Below are 16479 nucleotides of genomic sequence, written 5' to 3' on the forward strand. Positions count from 1 at the left end.
GAGAAGCACTGGGAAGTCCGTCAGAGCTCTGTCGTTTGTGTGTGTGTGTATGTGTACGTGTATGTGTGTGTGTGTGTGTGTGTGTGTGTGTGTGTGTGTGTGTGTGTGTGTGTGTGTGTGTGTGTGTGTGTATGTGTGTGAGATACATAGGGAGAGAGAGAGAGGTGGGGGATCTCACAAACTTATCCAACATCAAAAAATGAATGTGACTAATTTCAGAGCTTTATCAGCATATCTGTTTCTTAATAAGAGGAAACAGTTCAGTGAAGTTTGATTTGAGAAACAATTATCCACATATGGGGAAAAAAATGAATGTAGTTATATTGTTTCGTGTAAATATAGTCTGCTTACATTTTCCTGGAGAAAGTTGGTGGACACATACTACTGTATGTTTACAGGTTACTCCTAAAAATGGGTGATTCATTCAGAATATTTTCGAATAGAAATCCTATACAGTTGGAAAAGAAAGTGAAGTCTTTAGACTGCTTTCAACCTCTGCTTTCAACACCAGATTCACTCTGGCTCCTGGATTTATTATGAGTCTGCGTTTCGGTTTAAAAAAATAATATTTTGATATCTAAATTAAGTGTAAACGTTGACGGCTCGCTAATGGACAAACAAGCAGCTCATGTGCTCTTTCTCTGTGTCGCACTGAATGATGCTGAAGTTGACTGTGTGGGCGCCTGCCTAACGAGATAACAGCCTTAAAAATGCAAATGAGACATTTTAATGCGCACACTGCAAAAAATGACAACTTAAGCGAGTCGTAAGTTTTCATGCTCGACTTTATAGTACCTGAAACCAAATACAGGGCAGAGTTAAAGCAGATCTACTAGAAAAAACACTGACAAGAAAAACATTTGACTATGAATGGTAAAATATCAAACGAACAGGCTATTTTCCCACTCCATTTTTGTTACATTTTATACGCTAAATGTGCTTTAAATGCTGACTTAGTGGCATTTTTAACTGCCCTGTAAGATGCTCCTAAATATGCGTATAACCAGGCACTGTAAAAGAGCCCACATAGCCTACAGTTTGATCTCATTTACAAGATTCTGGTGGTTTACTGTGATCCTTCTGTGGATCTGAAGTCCAGTATCATGCGAAACGGACGGCGGTGTGCGGACTACGTGTGTGAAGCCACAGGCCTAAACATAGCCTACACCGACTGACCCATGCAAGTTTTTTTTTTTAAAAGACAAATATATCCAACTGCGATCTATTTGCGTCTTTTTTAGCCTTTTTAGCCTCATACACTCAGTCGTGGAACCTGTTCTGTGCCTTGTTCTACTGAGGGAAATAACAAGATAGTAAATAGTTCATTCATAAAATTCCGCTTGACCAAACGGCCTGTTAATTAGCATTGTTAATTGACCAAACAAAACTACAGGCCAAAACATGTAGGCTATAATTAAATAATCGTTAATGATCATTGTTTTGGCCATAAGCAGAGACAACCTGTCAACCTACAATATCTGATGATGCACCAATCAAATTTAGACTGTTACCGACATTGTCTAGAGGCCGTGACTTTACAGAAGAGACGGTTGCGCGTAATGGCGCATGAAGCAGCAAATATCAAATGGATTCCCTCCACCGGACTGGGATTATGGAGAGGTTTAGCAGAGCGGATAAATCAGAGGACCCGGGGTGGGGACCTGGAAGGAATTATTATTTAGGATATAAACCAATGCTATTCATGCACAGGCTGCACTCCCATAACCCCCACCTCCCGCTCTACGTCGCGGACCCAGCTTCCGCTTCGCACGGTTGGTCATTGATGCGCACTGGAGGGTTGGAGAGGGAGCACGCGAGAAAGAGAGAGAGAGAGAGAGAGAGAGAGAGAGAGAGAGAGAGAGAGAGAGAGAGAGAGGAGGGGGGGAGAGACGTAGAATTGACACGGCAGAAACTGGGAGAGAGAGAGGAGGGAAGAAGGAGGTGACGGACCTGCTCCTCTGGGACTCGGCTACAGCCTACTGCTAGCTGCTATGAGCGGGGTCGCCTCACAAAACTGTCCTCAGCTGTAAAATGCACAATAAGGCACGGAGCAGCGGCCGGTAGCTGTCACCGAGCTCCGAGAGGGTCTCCACTGTCGCGGCTCGGCTTGTAGGAAAATCTGGACTTAACAGTGAGAGAGAGAGAGAGGAGGGGAGAAAAAAAAGAATTCATGGAGATACTGAGCAGCTTCCTCGAGCAAAACGGCTGGATTATCTGATTGGGAAGCAAACATTGAACATTTGGAGGGGCGAGACGCGTTTCTCTGTTGTGCCACTGCTGTGTCCAACTCTAGCCAACGACGTGTTTTTTTGTTTTTGTTTTTTTTTTGTTTTGTTTTGGGTTTTTTTTGGTCTTTTAGGTAAGCTGTTCCCGCTCCGTTCCCGCTACGTGTGTGCTCAGTGTTATTGCAGTTTAAACTGTAGGCTACTCTGCGCTGCGGGGATCGCTGTTTTCTGCAGAAGTGACCGTGGTAGAGTGGTGGAGTGGTGAGGATTGTGTGTGTGTTTTTTGAAGGGGGGGTGTTGGTGGTGGTGGTGGTGAGGTGGGGGGGGATCATGTGCTTCATTTTGTCCTGTGTGTGTGTGTCACCATGTAGCGACTGCCCATGACAATAAAACTCACGTCTTTTGTTTTGGGAACATGAATAGGAAATAAGTGAAGGGGTCCTATAGGCCTGCTTTAATGTGCAAAATAAGTCAGTTATCACAGTTCTGATGTCAGCAGTTCTTTAGACAATATATGCCTATACGTGCAACTCTGTCTCGTGCAAATAATATAATTGCTAAAAGACTAAAAACAGTACATTTGTGTCAAGCATCTTGATGAGCTACCAAAACTCCAGCCTGTTTAAACAGATAATGGGGATACAAATACAAGAATAAAAAATGTACAATAAGTTAAACATATTCTGCTGTTACAAAGAAAGCCTTCAATTTTTAATGAAGTTGATATCTTGATATTTTAGTTTTCCCTGTTACGTCTGTTTTGATTTTAGGGCGCATATGGCTGAACTGTAATACCCCATTTAGTACAGGTTGCATCTTAAATAAGATTTATAGTCAAATAGTAATAAAATACTATAGTATTCATGTGTCTGTCTCTGTGTAAGTATGTGTGTGTGTGTGTGTGTATGTGTGTGTGTGTGTGTGTGTGTGTGTGTGTGTGTGTGCCAAATCAGTCTCTTCTTGTTTTAATATTAATCTGCAGCCCCTGACTCTGACATCTCTGTTTGGGTCTTTCAGCTGGGACGACGGTAGTTTTCGGTGCTTCGGTCATGGCGGACCAAGAGGAGACTTTTGGCCTCCAAAACTCTCCCGGTGGCGGCTCGGATTCGAGGGAATTACCGAACGATAATAAATCAGAGAAACAGAACGGGACCTCAAGCAAATCCCCATCATCACAGACAACTTACATTCAGCAGGTCAGTATCAGTCTGTCTGTGGGCCTCTGGTCTTCAGGTTGCAAGCCGAGGCTGCATGATGCCACGGGTCACACATTCACTGCAAAATTATATATATATAGGCTATATTTAGCCGTACGAGCAAGTAACATATTGTCGTTTTGTGTGTTAAAAATAGTCAAAAAATGGTAAAACAAGAAAAGCAAATAACTATGGGAAAGAGTAATTCTACTACTTTCTAAAATAGCATATAGTCCAGTTTTATATGTAACTTTTTTGGATCTTATACTGAAGAACGAAGTTGCTCCACTCTAGAAAATTAATTTGAGAGGTGAAACATTAGAAACGTTTGAAAGTATTTTCGCTGGATCTTATGGCTAAATATGAGACTATATAAATACAGACATGACCTGTGCTATATTATACTGTATATTCTTTGTAGTTATGTATATGCTAAAGGTCTAACATGTGGTTACACAAGGGTTACTACAAGCTCTACATTATTTCTTCTTTCCACTTAAATCTACCCCGCATGTTTCTTGATATTAAAATTCCATTTCATGCATTTATAATTTCACCTTTAGCCGCTAAGTAGACTGATGTTTTTTGACAGCAGGCTAATTGGTCAACTCAGAAGGCCTCGAAGCTATCTCATGCATGACACCACTGCGTAAAAAAAAAATATAACTGCGTTAAGTTGTGATTGCACTACAAGGCACTAATATGTGTCGTTTTGAAGGGAATGGAGGGGATAAAAGTCTACCTGCACGAGAGGGAACTCTGGAGCAAGTTTCACGAGGTGGGGACGGAGATGATCATCACCAAAGCCGGAAGGTAAGATGACAAATATATTTTAGAATATACTGTATGATCAGAAGCAGTGTGTTTACTGACTGACTGCACGTCTGCTTGCTGATAAAGCGTCACGTGATTACTTTATGTGAATTTTATCTATATAAGGTCAAATGTAGACTATAGGGCCGTTTGGAATTTTTTTTTTTTCATGCTTTGGGATTTGGAAATATACACTGTGAGGAACCACAGAGAAAACAGAGAGCATCTGGTGGACGCTTTAGCGCTCTGCAACACCAGGACTGCATAGCCTACATTTTCGTCTGGGTGGCCCTGTTGGGAAATGCAATACCATCGACTAATCAGTCAGACAGAGCAAATGGACAAAACGGTCCTATAGTGTAAAGTAAATATTAGCCTATAATGCAGAATATGACTTTATATTCATTGAAATATATTAATTTTAAGAGCATGATCTGCCATTTTCAACGTTTTTTCTGTTAAAGTGTAGGCCTATGAGAGAGCACACGTGTAAAACCTTTGCAGCAACATGTTATGCATGAGATTGTACATGTGTTTCGTTGCTGCCCTCAGACTGTATCCAGTCAAAACAGCGCGCATCGGCTCAGTGTGAACTTATAGCATATGCATGAGCACCGCTGGTGTCTTGCACATGTCAAAGTGGCCGGTGGCTCAGATGTGTGTATCATAAATGATTAATACTTATATTTTAACGCAGCTACATTATATTATGCGCCCCAGTGCGGGTATAGAAGACAGTTGTTTTATCCCAGCTGCAGAAAGTCTCCATTATATTCCCGCCAATCATTTACTCCTGTTTTTGGCGTGAAATGATATTGCGCAGCATCCCTCCTGGTCCTCAGCATTTCCCTTTGAGACTGCTGAGCCTTATACTCACATTATGCGTCTTTTTTCTGCAGTATGACAGCTACCAAATATCTAAAATGATTTACTAAACGGATCCTGCACAAATCTGGCCCACAGTAAAACACTTTTTTTTATAACGCGCAGGTCTCAGTCAAAACAGTTTTTACCTCTCCAAACCAAACAGCATTTATCATTTTAAGTCATCCCACATGAGCGGACTTCAGTTTAGTTTAGTTTAGTTTAGTTTAGTTTAGTTTAGTTTAGTTTAGTTTAGTTTAGTTTAGTTTGCAGAGTGGAATCATTTAAAACGCTCAGTAACAAAAAGGAAAAATAGTTAAATCTTTATTCTGAATGCACACATTTTATTTTCATTCACATTTTTTTTGGTTGTTTACAAATGTTTGTAATGTATACTTTCACACCGCTAGAGAGTGGGCAGAATTGGGTGTCACTAGAAAGTGATTTCTTCTGGCCTACAGAGCAGAAAACCATGAAAACTCATCACAGTCTGTTTTTGTCTGTATGTTGTCTACTTTTTCCACAGAAAAAAAACATATAGCGTCTATAAACTGTGTCTTGTCCTTTACAGGCGGATGTTTCCTAGTTTCAAAGTGAAGGTCACAGGATTAAACCCCAAAACTAAATATATTCTCCTGATGGATGTTGTTCCTGCGGATGACCATCGATACAAGTTCGCTGATAATAAATGGTACGTAAAATACAACATAAAAACATAAGAACTGTCTTTGCATTTGCAGAAACAAACATTTTACAATAATGGGGAGGGGGGGGGGGGGGGGGGGACATTGTTTGGGGGTCTCGGCTACCCTCTGTGGAGTTTATCCCAACAGGAAATTTTATAGACTATTGTTGACTAATGGAGGAGAATCGGAAGTGAACATATTCATTTCCCAAGAATTGTAAACTGTGTATATTCTACTGGTTGCCAAGAAATCTAGTCAGCAGGGAGAAATGTCTCTGCCGGAGCTGAGTTTTCGGTGTTGAATGACTGCTGATGATTTTTCCTACTATATATTAGCTATACCAGCCTATATGTGCATTGCAACAAAGCTTCCTTTCATATGCAGTGGGGACGTGAACAGGGCTATTTGTTTAGTGTCATGTCGATCTCTCTAACCTTGGACAGGAATGTCTTGTTTGGGTCAGCGCGTTTCAATGAGGAGATACTTAAAGAGGATAATCACATGCCAATACTGCCGATAATGACCTGTCCAAAGCATGGCCTGGAACTAATTCTCCTCTTGATCTAACAATGTTGGAAAACAATGTCTACCAGCTCTAATCTGACAATCCAAAACAAACTCCTTAAAGTATTTGATATATATGTGGGTCACTTCATTGATCTATTCAAGTTAAAGAAGCCCTAATGCAAAGTTTTGACAAGAAAATATGAGTAAATGTGAAGCATAATTATTCGATTTAATGCAAAACAGCCATAGAAGTTGGCAACCGTGTCCTACTAATTGGTCGTTTTTTTATTAAATTGTTTTTAAGACCTCTCTATGTTAATTTATTATTTTCTAATATTCTATTTTTTTTAAATAACTTGCATTCAGTTCAGATATGTGGGTAACTGTGGTGCTGTGATTCAGGTCTGTGACCGGGAAGGCCGAGCCCGCCATGCCCGGGAGGCTCTACGTTCACCCGGACTCTCCCGCCACGGGGGCGCACTGGATGAGGCAGCTCGTCTCCTTCCAAAAGCTGAAACTGACCAACAACCACCTGGACCCGTTCGGACACGTAGGTGCCTAGGCCCTATCATCTATATTATTTAACCACGTGTCTGTGATTCTGTGAGTGTACAAGAAAATAAGCTGGTTGATGCATTAATCCCAATCCGGAAAATCTGTTTTCACTTTGGTGTGTTGCTCAGTGGCACTTCAGCAGGGCGGGTGGTTTCTGACAGGCGCTTTTATCCCAAGTCGTCTCTCATCTACTGGCCACTTTTTTATCAGCTTTTACAACAACAGGGCTGGTTTTCACAGCTGAACCTTGACTAATGATCGTTTTCCTCTTGAAACTTCAAAACTTCGTTAAACATTTGTATGAAAATCATCCAGATAAATTGGCGTCAAGACTCACTGAGAGAGCAGCAGGGTGCGACTGTTCCCTAAGAATAAAAATGTAAAGAATTAATAATAATAATAATAATAATAATAATAATAATAATAATAATAATAATAATAATAATACAGTCATGACTTTATCACTACTTGTATACAACTTGAAAGAGTTGTGAAAAACTTTAAAAATTTAATTGCAAAGGTTTTTGCCCAAAGGGTAAGAACTGATGGAAAATGTGCCCTTAGGTATTTAGGGATTAATAATTAGAGTTTAAAGGTCATAATTTCAAATTTGTTTGTTTTAAAAACAAAACACAAAAAAAACAGTGATTTTCATTATTAAACTACATTAAGACTGAATGTTGCCTGTTAAATTTGTTCTAAAAATACAGTTGTTACAAACTCGTTGACCTCATGAAGTTTTAGTTGTGCTATATATAATTCCTATTACCCCAATCTATCTGAATATATGCAAAGTATATTCTGTGCTTAAATCAAACACAAAAAAACTATTTATATATTTTTGCTTCTCTCTAGTTTTAATTTTAATATTTTCAATTTTTGACTTTTTGGGATTTTTAAAATTTGTTTTGTTTTTTTGTGATGCAAATTGTATTTTCTGTCCTTGTAAAATTACAAATGGGATTGTAAAGAAAAGAAAAAAGGTAGTTTTTGGCTCAGACTGGATGCAGTTTATTATCCTTGTGGAATTTTCTGGAAACTACATTTGCTTATGTTAAGTGAGAAAATGTTATGTGAATGACATATTCAAGAGAATGAAATGAAAACATCATTCATTTTGCTATTTACTGTCAGGAAAAAAAAATGTTTTTTTCAAATTCCAAAAAAACTGTGAGCCTAATATCTTTATTAAGTTCACAAATGACCCATGTGCTTGATTTTTCATTGCAAACACAATGATAAGCTAAAGTTGGATCTGTTGCAAGAAAAATGAAAACTTTTTTTCACTCAGATAATGCCTGATTTTATCAACTTAAACATGATTTCTGAAGAACAAGAACACATGGGATGTGACTTCACTGCACATACAGAACTATCTATAAGAAATAAGTAAATAAATACTCTGACAAGTGAATTTACATTTTAAATACATACATCTAAGTTTCTCAATAGAATGTGTAACTCACGCAATGTCTGGTCCTCCATATAATGAAAACAATGAGTTTACTTCTGATGAAAGTTTACTTGAGAAAACCTCAATTCCTGATCTTTATTCTCAAAGAAGAAAATCATTTTATTCAGTATCTTTTCACCCTACCATAAAGTAGAATAACATGTTTGCTTCCAGTATCCTGGAAACTCTTTGGTACTTTTCATAGTTGAGGTTTATTGTAGCGCCCTGTAGATGCATTAAAGTTGTAGACCTCCTGGAAGTCAGCTTGCATAAGTAGAGGGGAGCAGTTTGGGCACTTTTGTAGCAAAGCAAGGGCCTGTATGGTACCCATTTCCTAACTTTGACTCCTCATTATTCCACACTCACTATCTGGCCCCAGGCTTTTGTGATTCCTGTCTTACCCAAAACCCAAAACATAAACATCACTTACTTCATCAACGTGTTTCCATGCTACTAATGGGTCTGTTAGCGGCAGGTTTTCATAAAATTTTAAGTTGATGGCCACATTGAGGCCAAATGTCTTGTTGTAGAAACAGAATAGTCACACAATTAGCTTTCTTACTAATAGGCCCGGTCATTAAAGGAAAAAAACAATTATGAGGTTGGCAAAAGGCTGCTCTGTGTTTAGGGACAGAGATTAAATTATAAGGAAAAACATAAGAAATGGAATTAAGTTAAAATCATGAAGTGTTCAGAAAATGTTAATTAGAGGTGTAAAATTAAATGAGGTTCAAATCTGGAATGAGAAAAAGGTCACATATTTATGCTGTTTTCTATAAATATATGTCTTTAAGAGGCAGTAGTAAAACTTATTAAAACATTGTTGGTATAGTTATAATATTGAACGCACTACTAGTATCATTCTTTTACAGCCACTTTGACAGTGAATCTTAAATGAGTTTCTTTAAGCAAAAAGTGCTGTAAACACGCGCACAAGCCACCATCTATCCACATGGCACCTATAGTGATTGTCGCCTTGCCAGAGCCCAGCTGCTGAGATGAAACTGGAGCTCAGTCGGAATGTGAGCGGTGTTGTAAATTCTGGGTTAAAGTGAATTTTTGATTGGTTGCAGTGGTTCCTGGCTCGCCCTCGTTCGTGCTGGGAGACAGCACCATGGGATTCATAAATGAAATGCTGGTGGCTGGCCAGAAATCTATTCCATCAGCTTGTTGGTCCAGCTGGTTGAAATAACTTGTGGATGATTTATAATTACTAGCCCTAGTGAGATATGAGACCAAAACATATTGCTGATGTAGATTGGACCAATTTAGGACAGGCCTGAAAGAGACGTTTTTCTTTAGAAATGTCTGGTAATTAGACACACGTCAGCGGGCTGAGCAGGGCCGAGCTCACCAGCTCAGGACTGCTGTAAAGGAACTAAGGGAAGCTTGAGCCCAATGGGGCCTGAAAGTTTATATAGAGGGTTAATTGTGCTTTATTTTTGCACATATGTTTTATAAGAAAAGTAAAAGAAAAATGCTGCCCAGATTATGTTTCTGAAGTGTATAAATGTTTAATTTACAATTTTATCTGTGACCTGTTTTATTTATGTTAATACACTACACAAAGTTACTAAGTACATTTACTGAACTGCTGTGATTAAGTACAATATTGAGCCATTAGTAGTCCTACTTGAGTATTTCTGTTTCATGCCATTTTATACTTTCTCGCATGGCATAAGGCAGTGTTAAAGTAGGGTTAGTAGTTTCTTCACAGATTAAGATTTTACTCACAAAACATGTGATCATTTTATAAAACATGATGCACTGTTCTCTATTAAACTACCCAGCAATGTAAATCTGCTGCAAACTAATTTTACCAGTAATTATAATAAAAATAAATAAATAAATAGTAAATGAAAAGCGCTTCACCTTCACCATGACTACATTTAATTTTGATACTTAAGTACATGTAGCTGTTAATGCGCTTCATGTACTTTTACTCAAGTAAAACTTTGCAAAACTTTTCCTTGTAATGAAGTATCTTTTGTACAGTAGTATTGTAGTAAAAGGTGTAAATGCTTCTTAAACCACTGCATTACAGTGCAGCTTTGGTCTCATTGCTGCATTTAGCTAACCATAATGGTGTTTGTATTTTTCCTGTATTTGGATTCCTAAATATCCTTTGTTTTTTTCTTCATACCAAGCTGCAGTTTTTTGTGCTTTGATCTCAACTCTTGGAATATTTCTCAATGTTATTCATCTGCCCCCTCAATTTGCTCCTGCACTCGTCTCCCCGTCTTCCCACACATGTTTTGGCCAGGAGGGTGGAGTGTGAGGATCGCACTGTTTATATTTGAATGGCAGTGTGCGATGAGCAATAGATGATGGTGTACAAAGCCTGCTAATCCCAAGGCTAGGGGAAAACTCTCTGATGTGGTGGAACTTGAAAGCAAAGGGCAGCGGCTCGAGACCCGAAGTGATCCCTCACTATCATTAAATACTATCATCCAGAGGCGGTGGGGGGAGCAGAGATACTGGGACCCAGGCAGGGTAGCGGCTGGGCCAAGGAGACGAGGCGTGTGCTAGGGCCCCAGTGGGTGGTCTACAGAAACACCCCTACCCCCATATCCCCCTACAAATACACACACATATACTGGACTTTGGGAACCCACAGTTAGTGGACCGTGCTATTTTCCAGGGTGAAATATATGTTTAGGAATTTCCATGCAACTTCTAATGTGACTCGGTGGCAGACATTTTTAGCTTCTAAAACCATCCAGAGTGGTGAATGACAAGTCTGCATTGATGGGCTTGTTGCTTGCGGTTTGTCCCAAGCTTGGATGTATCTCTGCAGACCTCAAATAATCCAGTAATGAATGCATGGGAAAATGTTTTGTTTAACCTACTTTTTCTCTGCACTGTGTTCAAAAAGCTCTTTCACCCAAAGTTTAAAGCCTCATTTGCAAATCTAAACACAAACAGGATGGTAGTTCTGCTACAAACAGTTGGAGCATGTGGTTAAGGATATTTTTTTTTTCATTTGCATGGTGACATGATTTTACAATACAAGGACAAATACAACTCTACACTTCAATGATGACATTTATGAGCTGTAAAATCACAATATGCAATTATAAACAACTCAGTAAAAGAAAGTTGCTGTGGAGCAGCAGCAAATTTACATTTCTCTCAGTCTGGCACTCCGCTTTGGTAAAACTATTCTCACCTCAGGTCCAAGTATGCAGCTCCAAACCTTTGCTTGGTTCTCTTCAAATAGTTTAATTTATGGTCAATTGTAAATTTTGCAAAAGCTGATTTTCCATCTGCAAGTCACCTACTCTTCAGCAGTCTGCTTATCTAACCAAAGTGATATACTCAACAAATCTTGACTGATATTTTCAGTACAGGGTCAGTAACTTCCATTATTGCATCTACAAGGTGCATGGCAGGCTGTGGAAGCACAGTTTCTGCCCATTACAAAAACCTATTGCACCATGAAATGAGATCAAGTTCAACTGGAAATTAATAATGGATGACTATTGTATCGTCTATGTAGGCCTCTATGGTTCACTCGGCTCTAAGAAAGGACTTAGGGTTATGTCTGTGCAATACTGCAGGATCCCCCCACAGGTACTGGAGGTCAGGGCGATCCCTTGTCTCCTCTCTTGCTGGCAGTGAAAGGCAGGTACAAAAACAACCTTTAAGATAACAGATAGGAGGAATGCCTATGGGACAGACATGTGGGGGGTGTAAAAAGGAGGGGTGGGGGGGTTAAGAAGAGAGGAAGACAAAAAGCCCTGTTTTTTAATCTTTAAATGTAAGTGGATTTAATAAAAATAAAAGCCATTACATATCCTGTAGGCTGATGACCATGACTCCCTGGTCCGTCAAAACAATTAGAGTTAAGACCCACGGATGAGAGGGCCTCAAAGGCTCAAGTTCAGCTGTGTGGACCGCGTCTTAATGTCGCCATGCTAGCCACTGGTAGTAGTCAAGTTAGTCAGGTTAGAGGGGCAGCAACAGGGAGGACATGCTTATGTCAGCCTATTATTCTGTATGACTGTAACCATGGGTACAGTACTTTAATAATTGTAATATAATAGTGAATTAATCATCTGCAAAGTGACAGTAATGAGTTTGGAGTTACATAAGTAGGCTGAAGTTTTATTTATTTTAGTTTTGGCCCAATTTCACATGGCCCAATTTCATTTGAAATATTTATGAAACAGTTAAACTTTCATTAAATTTTGTAGTGCAATAAAAGTTTTACCTTTGTTCAGACAAGGACTGTGTCCAAAAAAGTATAGGAATGCAGTTTTTGACTGAAAAAGTGCAGATTCAGTGAGATTTATGTAGAATATTACCTTAACCAGAGCAGCTGCCAGTCAAAGTCAAAGTCATCCTCATGGCCACTCATGTCTTGAACAGTGCATTCAGAAAGTTTTTTTTTTTCATATTTTGTTATGTTGCAACCTTATGCTAAAATTATTTAAATTCATTTTTTCCCTCATCAATCTACACTCAATACCCCATAAGGACAAAGCAAATACAGGATTTTAAAAATTTGCAAATTTCTGCAAATTTATTAAAAAGGAAAAACTGAAATATCACATTGATCTAAATATTCAGACCCTTTACTCCAGACTTAGTTGAAGCACCTTTGGCAGTGATTACAACCTCAAGTCTTCTTGGGCGTGAGGCAACAAGCTTTGCACACCTGGATTTGGGGATTTTCTGCCATTCTTCTCTGTCAGGTTGGATGGGGACTTGTGGTGGACAGCCATTTTCAGGTCTCTCCAGAGATGTTCAATCAGGTTCAAGGGCTCTGGCTGGGCTACTGTAGGACATTCACAGAGTTGTCCCTAAGATACTCCTGTGCTGTCTTGGCTGCGTGCTTAGGGTCATTGTCCTGTTGGAAGTTGGGCCTCCGGCCCGGTCTGAGGTCCTCACCACTTAGGACCATATCTTTAAGGATATCTCTGTACTTTGCTCCGTTCAGCTTTTCCTGAACCCTGACCAGCCTCCCTGCAGCTGAAAAACAGCCCCCACATCACCGCCATGATTCATCGTTGGGATAGTATTGGGCAGGTGATGAGCGGTGCCTGGTTTCCTCCAGACATGACGCTTAGAATTGAGGCCAAACAGTTCAATCTTAGTTTCATCAGACCAGAGAATCTTGTTTCTCACAGTCTGAGAGTCCAAGCAGGCTTTCCTGTGTCTGTCACTGAGGAGAGGCTTCTGTCTGGCTTCTCTGCCATAAAGCCCAGATCGGTGGAGTGTTGTAGTGATGGCTGTGCTTTTGGAAGTTTCTTCCATCTCCACACAGGATCTCCAGAGCTCAACCAGAGTGACCATCGGGTTCTTGGTCACCTCTCTTACCAAGGCCCTTCTCCCCTGATTGATCAGTTTGGCCAGGCAACCAGCTCTAGGAGTCCTGGTTGTTCCAAACTTCTTCCATTTAAGAATTATGGAGGCCACTGTGCTCTTAGGAACCTTCAATGCATCAGAAATTTTTTGTAGCCTTCCCCAGATCAGTGCCTCGACACAATCCTGTCTCTGAGCTCTGCAGGCAGTCCCTTCAACCACATGGTTTGGTTTTTGCTCCGATACGCATTGTCAGCTGTGAGACCTTATATAGACAGGTGTGTACCCTTCCAGATCATGTCCAATCAATTGAATTTACCACAGTTGGACTCCAATCAGAGTGTAGAAACATTTCAAAGATGATCAAGAGAAATGGAAAGCACCTGAGCTAAATTTCAAATGTCATAGTAAATAGTCTGAATACTTATGTCAGTGTGATACTTCAGCTTTTCCTTTTTAATAAATTTGCAATTTTTTTCTAAAATTCTGTTTTCGCTTTGTCATTATGGGATATTGAGTGTAGATTGATGAGGAAAAAATGAATTTAAGTGATTTTAGCATAAGGCCAAAATGTGAGTAAAGTGAATGAATACTTTGTGAATGCACTGCATGTATATGATTGCATTTGTTATAGTAATAATGATAAAGTGCTATAACTGAGCCCTGAAATGTATTAGAAAATGGTAAGCATGCCTAGCCATTCCTAGCACTAGGTGTCTAGATCTTAAATGCGAATGTAGAAAATGTGGTAAAACAAAAAAATGTATGATGCATGCTGCAAAAGCGAAGATTCAAAGATTTTTTTAATACACTCTCAAATTACTCCAAAGTGTTGCCAAAGCAACTTGGGCTTCACTTTTTGGATTTTATTCCCTCGAAGCAGCTCTGAAGAAAACTTAATGTTAAAGCGTGTGTCTAATTCTGTATGTTCTGCAAACTTTTATGCGATAACATGTAATCAAGCCTCTAACTTTGGGCTCCATATTCTGTTTCTTGTAGATCATCCTAAATTCAATGCACAAGTATCAGCCGAGGATCCACATTGTGAAAGCGGATGAAAATAACGGCTTTGGCTCCAAAAACACGGCCTTCTGCACCCACGTCTTCCCCGAGACAGCCTTCATTGCGGTTACATCCTATCAGAACCATAAGGTAAGTCCTGCACGGGCTACTTTTGGCTCTCGTTGTTGTGTTTCATTATGCTCTTTGACACGGTAAAAAGGATAAAATTGCTGCGTGTTTTATGAGACGATTTCATTTAAACAATGAGTGCGTTTACGTGCACACTAGTATCCACTGGTTATGATTGGGTTTTTGGAGTATCCTGGTTATATTTTGCGCATGTAAACAGCTTATCTTTGGTTCAGAAACCTAGATAAGACCTTATTCCGGTTTTGAGAAACCTGGATATATTACCTGGAGTATTCCGATAGAAACCAGGATAATGTGGCATGTAAACACTTTTCCAGGTTTCCGAACCCTCTTCTCGTGGCTGAGAAATCAAGACACACCTTTAGGCAGACGATCAGGATCCTGGATACTGTTATGATCATGTATACAGAGATATGAATAACCAGGTTTGTCATGCTCCATGTAAACGCCACATCCCGAATATAATCAAAAACAGGATAAGCCTAAAACCAAGATGCACATGTAAACGCACTAAATGTTTCAAACGAGGCAAACGAGCCAAAACGGGCCATCTATTGTATATTTAAAATGTTGACAACACACATATAGAATTATGTAACGATATAATTTTCTTTTCAAATTACAAAAACAAAAGATGAATCATTTCACACCTACAAAAGTTCAACTGAATTTTCCTCATTTTCTGCGGAACTCCTGACAGCAAGTCGCGTAACTGGATGAGCTGATGGGAGAGAAAATGAAAGGCGCTCATCTCTGTGAAGGCTGAAGTAAAGCCTTGTCACTGTCAGCTGGAAATCTCTGATATCACACTGAGTCACTGACAGACGAGAGAAAACAGCAGATACCCGACTAGACGACGACTGACCTCAAGAGACTTTTTTTTTCCAAGTTGCAGGCCTTTATAGTGCTTTGTAGAGTGAGACAAGCTGCAGATAAACCGGATAAACTTTCCAAGCACCTTATTGCCATTTTAAAACAAAAAATATTTTAATTTAATAATCATAATAATAGGCACTAGTGGTTAATGGCGTTATTTGTGATTTTAATAAATAAAGTTCAAGCTCGTTTTACTAAGCTCTGCTACTTTATCAACATTTTTGAAATACTTTGTGCCAATTATCTGAATGAAATGTGTTTGTGGTTGTTTTCAGTCCATTTCACTGTGGCAGAACTACACATCGAAGGTTACATTAACTCGATAACGAGATTATAGGATTATCTTTATTATTTATTCGTTTATTCCTACTATACTTTCTTTGCGTGTTGCAGATGTGCGCAACACAAAACAGCTGTTTACAAACATAAAACAGCTGTTTATACAATTATAACTGTTCTGTTTTGGGGTTTTTTTTAAAGAAGGAAATTTTGATTAAATATTTTATAGGTGCACGACTGAAAATTGTTATTATTTATTTATTTATTCATGTTTTTTATTAATTACTTTTTAATGCAATATCTTTTTAAATGTTCGCTTTTTTGCTGAGCTTTTTTTTCCTTTCTTGCTGAACGGTGGAATTAACATCCATCAATAATTAATTCAATTTGCAGCGCTTTCAGGCCTGCGGCAGATTTCAGTGTTTAAAAGCTGAAAGTTTGGAGAATTTCTTTGTTGTTTGTTGTTTTTTTCTCGCATATCGTGATTTGTAAAATGGTGCCCATATAATAAAATACGTTTAACGAATCTGTCATTTCTTGAGGCCGCGGAGCCTCGCAGTTGTTGA

The 16479-nt window shown here is 39.1% G+C and overlaps 1 protein-coding gene and 1 long non-coding RNA gene across 7 annotated transcripts in view; one reads left to right on the plus strand and one right to left on the minus strand.

The window, feature by feature from the left end:
• The window catches only part of LOC137171209 (uncharacterized), a 101462-nt gene that overhangs the window by 81528 nt on the left and 3455 nt on the right, over positions 1–16479 (minus strand). The window contains exon 2 of one of the 4 annotated variants that reach the window (XR_010924728.1): positions 3413–3500. The exons of the other annotated variants lie outside the window; for them this stretch is intronic. This is a non-coding gene — a long non-coding RNA (uncharacterized lncRNA). The remainder of the gene's footprint in view (positions 1–3412; positions 3501–16479) is intronic. 4 annotated transcript variants of the gene reach the window in all.
• Positions 1–16479, plus strand: part of tbx5a (T-box transcription factor 5a) — a 28204-nt gene that overhangs the window by 3291 nt on the left and 8434 nt on the right. Inside the window, exons 1-6 of one of the 3 annotated variants that reach the window (XM_067575028.1) lie at positions 1884–2486; positions 3243–3421; positions 4140–4234; positions 5670–5789; positions 6694–6841; positions 14606–14758. In XM_067575028.1, the coding sequence (XP_067431129.1) occupies positions 3275–3421; positions 4140–4234; positions 5670–5789; positions 6694–6841; positions 14606–14758 (663 nt within the window). In that variant the 5' untranslated portion in view covers positions 1884–2486; positions 3243–3274. Of the gene's footprint in view, positions 1–1883; positions 2487–3242; positions 3422–4139; positions 4235–5669; positions 5790–6693; positions 6842–14605; positions 14759–16479 lie in introns of those variants that run through there. The other 2 variants (XM_067575027.1, XM_067575029.1) reach the window with 2 other exon arrangements.

Source organism: Thunnus thynnus, chromosome 19, assembly GCF_963924715.1.
Source record: "Thunnus thynnus chromosome 19, fThuThy2.1, whole genome shotgun sequence".
Lineage (NCBI taxonomy): Eukaryota > Metazoa > Chordata > Actinopteri > Scombriformes > Scombridae > Thunnus > Thunnus thynnus.